Below are 12,401 nucleotides of genomic sequence, written 5' to 3'. Positions count from 1 at the left end.
GGACTGAAAACAGGCATGCCTGTTATTGGACCTGCATCTAGTCACCACTAGTGGACCCTCCACACAGTCCCATGACATCTGTTCCAGTGGAGGCAGCCCCCCCTCCACCCCACTCCCCCCATACACACACACACACACACACACACACACACACACACACACACACACACACACACACACACACACACACACACACACACACACACACACACACACACACACACACACACACACCACTAACAACAACAACAACAATAACTAGTAATGCCTGATTTATACTTGGTTACATGCCGGTGTCGTGCTCAGTAAATATCTGATCTACAAGCTCACAACGTGGCGCGTTGTGAGATTGTATATCTGCATGCAACACCATGCAGCGTGCAACAAAAGGCTATGATGAGGGATGCCATCGTTAATGCCTTCGGGGATGTAAATGAGAGCGGCCCCCATGTCTGTCCAAATTGACATAACAATAATAAAGTACTTACAGCAGGCAGCAAAAGCACGGCGATCAGTCAGTCTATGACAGTAACAGACGCTGACAAGTGTGGTTGGCCACACACGTCATGGTTGTTTTACTGATATTTCTGTTGTTTGTATAATTATTACTGTTGCTGTTCTTTGTATTGTATAAATTATTGTTTGCACATCCGTCGTCACGTGTAAATAAGGGGAACCTCAGTGCCTCTCAAGCATATATACTGTAAAGGCTTCATATTGATATATTAAAAACAGATAGGTTTGAATGGTTCGAACCTGTTTTTTTATAACGTCATTTGGCCAATATATTGGGTGCAGACTGAAATCTGGGATCGAACTCAGCTGAGAATGATTTGTTTTAACATCTCTGATTCAACAAACACCATTTCCCAACAACTTTCGACTGATCGAAGTTGAAAACAGAACACTTCAATTGGACAATTTCTCAGAAACGTCATCAGAATCACATTGTCTGTCTTTTAAATGTGCCTTAGGCCTACAGAGTGAAATTCCCCGTGTTAATTTAACGCTGAAGTCTCTCTAACAAATAGATTTCCCTGTGACACTGAAAACACTCTTTGTAGTGTGTGTACTCCGAGTGCTTTTGGTAAGAGCTTGGCTTGTGATCGGCCAGTGTGTTGTGCATCAACACCTCACTCAACACTTATGCTGTACTTGTCCAATGAAAATGAAAATGGCAAATCAATCTTTTAAAATCACACTCCCTCACACACGCAGTATAAGTCTCGAACAGGTGTTACTGTTGTATGAGGCTAACGCTGAACTCCTGATTCAGGGTATGGTCGCGCATGTACGACTGAAACAGTTGTGTGCTGTTCAACACACAGCAGACTTTTTAAATGACATCTCTGCTTTAGTAGACAGTGAACAATTGGGAATGGCCAACAGGTTTTAAGAGATGGAGAGAGAGAGAGAGAGAGAGAGAGAGAGAGAGAGAGAGAGAGAGAGAGAGAGAGAGAGAGAGAGAGAGAGAGAGAGAGAGGAAAACATGTGTTAAAGATTGCGAGCCAACAGAAATGTCGTGAGCACACATAATGCGCCCCGAGCCACCAGGACATCCAGACACCAGGCAAATATGAGACATTGAGTTGCTCCACATTAAAAATGTTGCGTCGCCGAAAGGAAAACATAAATATGAAATTAATAAATGTAATGTTGCCCAAGAAAAGCATGCAACCGCTTCTAAAATTTCAATGCCAAGGAGACCTAGTGGTTAGAGACGTCATTATGCAACTGAGAGATCAGAGGTTTGATGCACAAACTAAACCATCAGGAGGAGCCATGCAATCCTGGCCACATGACCTTGTAGGCATTGAGACCCTTGTAATAAGCCGCTCTCTAAAAGAACATTAGCTAAATGCCTAAGAGCATATGGCTACATAGAAGGTCCCCATTCTATTCCCCCACGTATACAGCAGGGGGTCGCAGCTGAGCAACTCCAGAACCCTCTGCATGGTTATTGTCTCCGCCAGGCCGAAAGGCATGACGAGAGAGTATGTTTTACCCCCTGTCCGTCCGTCCGTGTGTCCGTCCGTCTGTCCGTCCGTCCGTGTGTCCTGTCCGTGTGTTACCAGCTAATCTTTGGCACCGTTGGCCTGGTCACTGCGAAACTGTGCGCTACAAGCTCAAAACACATGCCGTGCCACATTCAAGGTTCAAGGTTAAAAAAATTGCATTTTTTATTTTGAGGGGCAGAATTTTTAGGCCTTCATTTGCATGTCAACAAATGGTCCGGCTGGACTTGCTGTCAGGCATTTGAGCCCATCTGGTACATGCCCTAACTACTCCTCTATCTATCGGGTCCCCCAAATTCTTTGACATTTTTACTTTAAAAATAAAACACTTTCACCCATGATGACATGCCAAAAATAGGGATGCCAGGTTGAAAGTGGTAAATTGCTTCAGGGAATCATCTAAAAGAAAATACACGTCTCCGCAAAACACTTGTTGAAAAAGAACGGTGGAGAATTAGCTATGTCCACATTATGTGTGGTTGGGGAGCCCCGACCATAGATAAAAAGAGACATGAGACGGAGACGCAAAACAGACATTTAGATGAAGAAAGAAAGCAGGGATGAAAGAAAAACATTAGAGGGATCAGAGAAGAATAGAAGATTAACAATGAGAGAAAAGAAATACAATGTTTTTTTTTCTATTCATCCTGTTAGTAGTTGTATGTGTTCATAGAAACATACACCTGGTGTAGATATCAGTCATTTATATCCTAATCTTGCTGGTGTAGAGTTCAACTTCATTTTGCCGTGGACAAGAGGAGCATCGAGACCACCTCCAAGACACATGTGTGCTAGTAACATTGTATTCATATACTCTACCATATATACTGGTTAACCCATTAAGGCCTGAGGTTCCGATTCCACAAAGTCTTCTAAATCCTGACAGTTTTCTGAAAAACTTGTGTTGCTGTATCAGTGGTTCTCAAACTTTTTCATGTCAAGGACCTCCAAAATTACATGTATTTGGCTGTGGACCCCCATTTGAAAAGATTTAGTTCCAGGGGCCCCCAGATGCAAAGATTTGAGTTACAAATGTTTGCTTAAAAAATATGTATATTCAAAGATTTTCACGATTTTTCAAAAATAGCAGATCTACAAGCTATGAGCACTCTGTGCCACGCTATGAGCTTGTATATCTGCTGTTTTTGAATAGCCAAAGTATAAAATAGTTTAATTGGTTACACAGAAGGGTTAACCACTTAAACCCTCTAGACATAGTAAACAGGTCCTGAGTTGTCTCTGTACTTGGACCGCTTTTTCCCTTCTACATCAAATCTCTTTGCCAAAAAATAACAGATCTACAAGCTCACAACGTGTCGCAAGCGCAATGCGTTCCTCTTTTTGCCTAATGTTCCCCATATGGATGCTGGGGTTCAAGTGGTTAAAACAATGTTTTAGTCATTAAAATAAGTTATGGATTGTGGCTTTAAATTAACACCATGCTGTCTCCTGAGCTGTCCTCATCTCTCTTGTGTCTTCTTCATAAAGGAAAAATAAAAATCCAAAGGGGAGTGGACACTCTCCTTTAAGCAAAACAATGTGGAGTATTGTGACATTGACTGCCAACATTTTGACCATGCACAAAGTCTCATGTCTGTCTTTTTTATAACCTTCAAAGAAATAGCCACTATGACTAATGTATCCCTGACGTACTTAAAGGAACTGTTCACCCAAAAATGAAAACTACTGTCATCACCCTCGTGGCAGATGAAACACAGGTGAAGTATCTTTGTCCACATAACACACAGGGTGGTTGCCTGCACAATGTTGTAGCAGCTGTCCCCAAAACAATTGAAGTGACTGTTTTTTTTTTTTTTTTTTTTTTCATTACATAAAATAACTCCATACAGCTTGTGCAGCATAATCCAAGTCTTCTGAAGCCAGACAAACACACTATGATTGGACAATAGCCACAGTATACGGTATACGGCGCACACACAGACCTCATCCTATAAACATGAAAAGTGATTTGTGTATTATCATTGAGTATAGTGTACAAATTGCCTCCTTAAGAGTTTTTGCACTCTAAAGAACTGGACTGGTCACCTTTGACATGACTGGTTTTGGAGAAGGCTCCTGTGAAGCTATGCTGGCAACCTCCCTGTGTGTAATGTGGACGAAGAAATTTCACTATGTTTCAACTGAGGGTGAGTAGATCATTTATTTTTCATTTTTTATCAATTTTTCGTTTAACCATTTTAAACCCTTTGACCCGAGTGCTCCAGGGGTCTGTACTAGGCCTCCACCTTTTTTCCCTCTACACCAAATCTCTTTGCCGAAAATACGTGTTGCGTTAAGACGTCTTGTAAGCTTTTGTAGATCTGTTATTTTCGCCAGATGTTCACCTATTTTTGCAGAATGTTCACCTTTATAACATGCCCAGAAAAAGAGACGCCAGGGTTCAAGTGATTACATGCCTATAGTAGCCTAGTGGAAGAATACAAGCATGAAGTCTTATGAGCGAACACTACAACAATCGATATTCTTTTCCATCCCAAAATTACCATGGACATGAGAAGTAAGGCATGTAGGCGTACAAACCAGAGGATGAGCTAAACGTAATCTGCCTGTGTGCACTGGGATCCAGTCTGTGGCTTCCAGAACTCTTGCTGGCCAAATGTGTTTGGCAGCTGATGTCGGCTGGCTAATAACAAACAGTTTAAGAGTAAGCTACATGAGAGCACAGTCCACAGTCCCTAATCACCTCCCAGGGCTGTGTCAGTTTAGAGAAACCAGAAGAGAGGGGGCAGAGAGAGAGAGAGAGAGAGAGAGAGAGAGAGAGAGAGAGAGAGAGAGAGAGAGGGAGGGAGGGAGGGAGGGAGGGAGGGAGGGGGGCTGGGGGGATTGTAAGTAACGGAAGAACAAAGTTAAGAGCGAAAGAAAGAAAGAAAGAATGTAGACTCATGAACCTATACATCCCTATTCTGGGCATGTCATAATATGTAAACATTTGCAGAAAATAGCAGATCTACAAGCTCACAAAGCGTCACATTGCGTTGTGAACTTGTACATCGGCTATTTTCAGGAAAGAAAGGAGAGGACCAAGTATAAACCCCAGGGGGATCCCGGTCAAAGAAGTATATGGTAAGTGGTTTTGGAAGGAAGGAAGAAAGAAAGAAAGAAAGAAAGAAAGAAAGAAAGAAAGACAGAAAGTGACAGAGGTGACATGTCGAGGGCATCATTTCCCCCCTCAGCCCTTCAGCATGTTGAGGAGGTCAGCTGTGATTTGCTGAGGACACACTACACAAACAATACCCAAATTAAAAGTACATTAAGTGCTTGAAATGTAAACCTTTAGCAGGGCTAGAAATATTAAACTCTGGTCGTTTAAACATCATTTTAAACAGTAAAGATAACATTACACAGGGGGGCCACCCTACTCGTGGCTGCGTGGAGTGTTTATTTGCTCTCCTGAGGCCGTATATCACTGAAGGCATAGGGGCTGCTGCTGGATGACCAGATGGCAAGCAACATACTGACATGGAGAGACACACACACACACACACACACACACACACACACACACACACACACACACACACACACACACACGCCCACGCCCACGCCCACGCACACACACACACACACACACACACACACACACACACACACACACACGTCTCTCTCACACTCACACTCTCACACACACACACACACACACACACACACACACACACACACACACACACACACACACACACACACACACACACACACACATACATACATACGGTACTTACAGTATATAGTACACAGACACACATTCATAAAAACACATAGATACATAGTTGGGTCTATGCAGATAGATACATAGTTGGGTCTATGCAGATACATGCAGATACGCAAATACACCATACATGCACTTGCACTTCTGCACAGTCAGAGTCAGGCCACAGTCGGCTCACACAGTGACATTCAATCCTTTCTCTGCCCTCCACCTGCCCAGAAATGTGCTCTCTGGCATCACAACACCTTACTTCAGGTGCAGCTAGCCATATAGGTTCATGTTCTATATAGCAGCACCAAACCACTAACTAACTCTGCCAGGGTTAGCGGATACAGTGGGTAACTTAATGCGCTGCATATGCTCTTGGCTTTAAACTAGAGACTTTAAAGACTTTAAACTATTCCCCGTAGGCTTACTTTTAGCTCCACATCAGGACCAACATTCAGGAATATCCCTATGACACCCTTAACCCACTTTTAGACCAGAGTCTCCCTGGCCCAGTCTCAACTGATAGCTTTAGATTTCTCTACTAACATTTGATTTCCAAAACTCATTGATTGATTTGCCACTAAAAGATGTATAATCTTTACAAAAATGTAAATAGTTAAAGATTGGCAGTTAGACTAATAGGCTGCAAGTCTAGATGCTTGCTATTTAGATGCTTTCTGATGAATGAAGCAAGAAACTTTTTTTTTGTATTCTCTAGTTATAGGCCTAACTATTCATCTTCTCAGGTCTAGATGACACAGGGCACAATTAGCTATTCATTCATTTAACTATAGCTACTGGCCAATTTGAGACTAATCTGAAGAACTGAAAGAGGAGATTGGCCCAAATTAATGTGGGAATGCAAAGAAAAAACAACATTTGGCCTGTTGAAGACCCCCTGTCTTCAACAGGGGGTCCGGGATCCCTAGGGGGTCCTCAGAGTTACTACGGGGGGGGGGGCAAATCTTTGTGTGATATGATTTTTTTTTTTTTTTACACTAACCACTTGAATCCTAGCATCCCTTTTCTGAGGAGAACTTCAGCCAAAAATAGCAGATCTACAAGCTCACAATGTGTGGTGAGCTTGTAGATCGGCTATTTTTGGCAAAGAGGGTTAGGTGTAGAGGGGAAAAGAGCAGTAAAAATAAGATAAGTTTAATGTGAAACACAATTTTATACAACATAGAGGGGGTCCCCGTCCCTATCTTCATCTCTCTCTCAGCTAGGGGGTCGTTGGCCTGAAACACGTTGAAGACCCCTGATTTAGACTATGTATTTATTTTTGTGTCAAAAAAATTATTCCTGGCTATTATTGTGGCATATAATAACACATCAACGTGCAGATCTCACCTTGCCCTTTATCCACAAAGCTGGTGATGGTGTTTGCCAGGCCGGCCTGGTGCAGAGCGCTGCTGTTCACCAGCTCTCCGGTGGACAGAGACCAGTACAGAGACAGCATGTAGTCGTGCGGGGTGACCAGCGGCTGCTTGTGGTTATTAATTTCCTTCGCGCCCGTTGCGGCCGTGCCCTTATTACCGCTACTGGCGTTCCGCTGTGCATGGGCCGGGGCCGCGTCCCGCTGCTTTGGCGCACCACCGCCGGCGGCTTTGTGGGCAGCAGCGGCGCGCATTGGAGCCGCCGCTACCCCGGCTCTGGACGCGGGTTTCCCCGTACCTTTCCCCGGCTGACCGCCGCCCCCAGCGCTTGCTGTCCCGGCGGCTCCTTTCCCCGCTGCTGCGTGATGATGTGCACTAAATGCAGCGGAAGCGTGCGCTTTCCCCTGATGAGCATCCCCCGCTGGCAGCGCTTTACCACGAGGAGCATCCACCCCCCCCACCGCCACCGGTAGCCAGGCGCGCACCGCAGCCTCTTTTCGCCCTAAACTGACAGCTCGTTCCCGGTGCTGCTGTAGCAGCAGCAGCCGGTGGTTCCCCCCCGATGCCGCCGGCACCACGCTGCGCGCCTGCGGCGATGCTGCTGCTGCCGCCGCCGCCGAAGATGAGACTGCGCTGAGTTTGCTTTTAATGACCACCGCTGCCTCCCCCTTTATCAGCGGAGGGCCGGCTCTGATACGCGTGATCCTCGCCGGGTTCCCCGGGGAAGATTTCCACGTCCTCGAAGAAGAAGAAGAAGCGGCCGCCGGTGGCTTCCCCCCTGCGGCCAGCGTTGACCCTCCACCCGTCGCCCGGGTCTGGTGACTCTCCGTCTCCCCCCCTCCGCCCGGTGCGCTGCGCTCCGCCGCTGCCGCTGCCCGCCGGTGGTTATTATCTGTTCTGGTCCGACTGAGTGAAGCGAGGACGGGATCCAGGTAGATTAGAGTCCAACAGCCCAGCAGGAGAGGGAGACGCTTCAGAATCACAACTTTCATCCTAAAGGCCTTTTGCAATGATTTGCCAGGCCGGCATCTTTAATAAACACTTTGTTCTTATTGGTTAATTGACCTGGCTTGGTTGATAGAGAAGAAACAGGCGTCCGATTTCATCCCAAACTTTCATCTTCTTTAAGTATCCCCTGAACTCATGCTCGGGGAGAGATGGAGAGAAATGACTTTGCCCCCTTTGCAATAATAAGCAATGCACATGAAAAGGTTTGTAAAAATACTGATTTGTAATATTTGCAGTGCTCTGATGTGAAGAAGCGAGCCCCTCAAGCCATTATTCTCCAATCCGTTATCAAAAAGAACCATAGTGGTGGCGAGGTTCCCGTTTCTGCTCCCGTTTCTCCAGAGGTAGTAGAAATCCAAAGGGGAGAAAAAAGGCGTTTTTGGATTGAGTGCGGAGAAAAGTGGACTTGCCTTAAACACTCCAAGGCACTATTCTGCTGGATATCTTGTAAGAGACCTCTTTAAATCCCTCTTTTTCCAAGAGAGGCAAGAATGGCGTAATGCTGCTGCTGCCGCCGCAGTTTTTCTTTTTTTTCCCCTTCAAAAGTTTGAACCCCGTCCAGTGAAAATATTTCACTCACACACGAACCTGCAGGTGCTCGAAAAAAAAATCCTCCAACCCAACCTGAACTGAGGAATTGGAAGCGGAATTCCACGGCGCAAAGCCGTTTTAATTACCCCGTGATGTCATGCTGTCCAAACTCATTTAACAGCAATATTTCTTCTCAAATCTTCCTCCCTCCTTTCCACAGATGAGTCACTCACGCTGCTACACAAAAATGGCACTAAGCCCCCCCTTGGCTTTGCATTATGTCATTTAAAGTGGGCAGTTTTTCTAAGGCTTCCACTCTATCCAAACAGTGGGGTGAGAAGGGCAGAGAGATGTCAAAACGGCCAAGTATGTCTACCTAAGGGAGGTATAGCCTGGGTAACTATAACACACACGTGCACCTACTGTAGCATATATATGCACACACTAAAACAGGAACCAAATCATGTAGCTACACACTCTCATCATCAATCATTTAGCCTTTTTATTTTATGAAATTGCCCCAACTGGTCTTGTCATGTTTTGTCATCTTTTTGGGACACAGATGCAGTATAGGCCTACATGATGTCCACCATGGACCTGCAGTTCGTTTTTTGCTTCTCTGGCATCTCACATTTTCTTTTATAATGCAATTTTAATGGGTCCTGGGTCATGGGTGGGGATGGCCGACTTGGAAGGATTAAGGGCATAAGGGCCCTTGTCAATCAGGTGCCTCAGAATACAAAAGATGCCCACATTTCTTTTTTTCCCTTTTTTTTTTTGCTCTCCATTTTCCTGACACCACACCAAAAAACATTTTTCATACTGTAACAGCCTGTACCGGTACAGCTAAGAGGGGACTCTAACTTTCAAACGTTTGATTGACTACCGTAGACCAAAAACTAGGATGGAAAAAGACTGGGTCTGGATTACATTCACACACCCATGCACCCACATGCACACACTCAAAGACACTGCTTTTAAAATGTACATCGGGTCAAATAGGAGAGGCACTCATGCACATGGCATTAATATGGGCATCTGTAATGAACTCCGCTGGTTCACGTTTCCCTCTGTTAGCTAAACCCTCACGCCAGTGTTTGGAAGACGAGGGGAGGGGAGGGGGTAAGTCTTGACTCTAAACCTCTTTGCCAGTTTAATTTATAATGCCACAAGGCGCGCCAGCTTCTCTGGTGTCATAAATTTAGCTAAGGCCGAACTTTAGGAATAATTAGAAGCCAAAAGAGCCGTGTCTTGGACTTTTTCTGAGATTTGGCAGGAGAGCCCATGGCCCGGGGTCTCTGGTGGTTTGTAATAGGAGCTGGTGTTTTTCTGTGGTGTTATTCTCTCTCTCTCTCTCTCTCTCTCTCTCTCTCTCTCTCTCTCTCTCTCTCTCTCTCTCTCTCTCTCTCTCTCTCTCTCTCTCTCCCCTCTCCCTCTCTCCTTCTCTGTCTGTCTGTCTGTCTGTCTGTCTGTCTGTCTGTCTGTCTGTCTGTCTGTCTGTCTCACTCTTGATTTCTATCGCTCTGCTGTTTCTCTCTCCTCACTATAGCTTTCTATCTCTCTCTCTCTCTCTCTCTCTCTCTCTCTCTCTCTCTCTCTCTCTCTCTCTCTCTCTCTCTCTCTCTCTCTCTCTCTCTCTCTCTCTCCCTCTTCCCCTGCGTTTGTCTTCCTATTTCTTGTTCTCCCCTATCCCCTTTCCTCTCTCGACCATCTCTTTTAGCTACTCTCACCATCTCAACCTCTCTCCTCCCACACTGTGAAATCCTGTGTTCATTTAACGATGAGTGTGTAAGGACAGACCCAATTTGTGTCAATTTACACATTGTCAAAGTTAAATTATCACACAGAGAGAGAGAGAGAGAGAGAGAGAGAGAGAGAGAGAGAGATACAGACAGACAGACAGACAGACAGACAGACAGACAGACAGACAGACAGACTGACTGACTGACTGACATATTGATAGAGAGAGAATTTGGGGCCACAATGGATGAACAACATGTGACTGGATAATAGCTGGCTGTCACTGATGCTGGCATGTAAAATAATTTGTATCCGCTGCATCCATTTAAACAGCCAAAACTAAAATGAATGGTAGAGTGTATCTTTTAATCTGCCCAAATGCCTATTTGTGCAGACGTGCTGATCTGCACACATTTCACTTATGCTGCGTTCACACGGGCAGATACAAAGATACAGTCTACCATTCATTTTCAATGGAATCCAGCGACATGAAGATAAAAAGCAACATCCAACGTTCGTAGCTGCTACAAAAGATACAAAGATACAAATTCAATTTGAGCCGGGTTCAACTCCCAGATACAAAACTACAACTGTAGCTCCGATGACGCAGTGCGCTTGATGACGTCAACGACCGTGTTGAGCAACACAGATACAAAAGCGACAGAGCGATATGCTGTGTGTTTTCGTATCTTTATATCTGCCCGTGTGAACGCACCATTAGAAACGTTCAGGCTGGTTAAAATAGCCACAGTTTATGAGAGCCGATGATAGCTCAATGAGGGATTCATGTTGAATTTAGCAGTTGCAGTAATTGTGTTAAGCATGGTTTAATAGGCCTACTTCTTCTATCATATCTGAGCTTGTAGATCTGCTATCTTTTGGCAGGAAACAAAGTACAAATTAAGAACAACAGTACCTATATAACCTCATTTTACATCTGTCTCTCTATTATATAAGTACAGTGTAAGTCCACTCACCATACATCTGTCCTGTGGAAGTACTTTATACAGTTGTTGCCATTGTAAAAAGTTATTTTTTTTCATCTGTCCACAGTGTTGACAATTATAGCCACCCTTCATCTATCCTGCACCCTACTCTGCAATCTTAATTCAATTTGATTCCATGTTAATCTAGCCGTGTAACCTATAGGTTAACCACAAGAACCCTAGTGTCCTTTATTCTGGGGGCAAACTTTCAGCAAAAACAGCATATTAATATCTACTAAGGTCACAATGCGTCACAACGGCTATTTTCTGCAAACATATTTAGGGTAGAGGGAAAAGGGGGGGGGGGGGTCCTTGTACAGACCCCAGGATGACTCCGGTCTACTAAATATACAGGGTTTAAGTGGTTTTAAGGACAACGACAGGCACATAAACACACATAGGCCTACTCTAGACTCAGACATAATACTGTACTGTGTACTGCTGGATACCCACAAACATCACTGCATGTACGCACGCTAGTGGTGGTGAGGAGGGATTTGTAAAAACCTCAGCACTTGCCCTGTCCACCAGTTTTGGAAAGAGTTGAACACAAGCAGACTGTCATGGCCATCCGTCCAGGGTGTGTACACACTGTTCACGGGATGTCTGAAAAGAAAAAGAGAACCGGATCACAGGAAAATGTGGTTTACCGTTCGGGTTGGGGCGGGCGATTGAAGGGGTGCACAGGATCTTTTTGTCTTTGATCAACATCTACCCTCTCAAGACAGTCAGAAGGCGTTCCTGCTATACCACAGCGGGTTAAGAGTCATGTGGAATCAGTTCTTCCAGCTGCTCTCAACGTGCCACTCTGCGCTCTTACTTAGACGCGTGTTCCACGTACTGCCACGCAACGACAATAATAACTTGGCCTGGTGAACTTTTTGCGTGGGCTATTTCATTCTGCTGCAATTGAGACGGTTTGAGACACTAACACAAACAAAACGTACAAGTGATACGTATGCCGTGAGGTTAGACCAATAAAATAAAGAGTCAATTTGTTACCAGTCAACCGACCTTCCATAACTTTGAG

At 44.8% G+C, this 12,401-nt stretch overlaps 1 protein-coding gene across 1 annotated transcript in view; it reads right to left on the bottom strand.

Moving 5' to 3' along the window:
- Nucleotides 1-8,440, bottom strand: part of gdf5 (growth differentiation factor 5) — a 14,051-nt gene extending 5,611 nt beyond the window's left edge. Inside the window, exon 1 of the mRNA XM_080424379.1 lies at nucleotides 7,081-8,440. Coding sequence (XP_080280505.1) covers nucleotides 7,081-8,098 — 1,018 coding nt within the window. The 5' untranslated portion in view covers nucleotides 8,099-8,440. The remainder of the gene's footprint in view (nucleotides 1-7,080) is intronic.
- Nucleotides 8,441-12,401: the final 3,961 nt, after the last annotated feature.

The sequence above is a fragment of the Gymnoscopelus braueri genome, assembly GCF_963280865.1.
Source record: "Gymnoscopelus braueri genome assembly, chromosome: 3".
NCBI classification, from domain to species: Eukaryota; Metazoa; Chordata; class Actinopteri; order Myctophiformes; family Myctophidae; genus Gymnoscopelus; species Gymnoscopelus braueri.
Note: the sequence above shows the minus strand (reverse complement) of the source record. Positions and strands in the feature narration are given on the sequence as shown.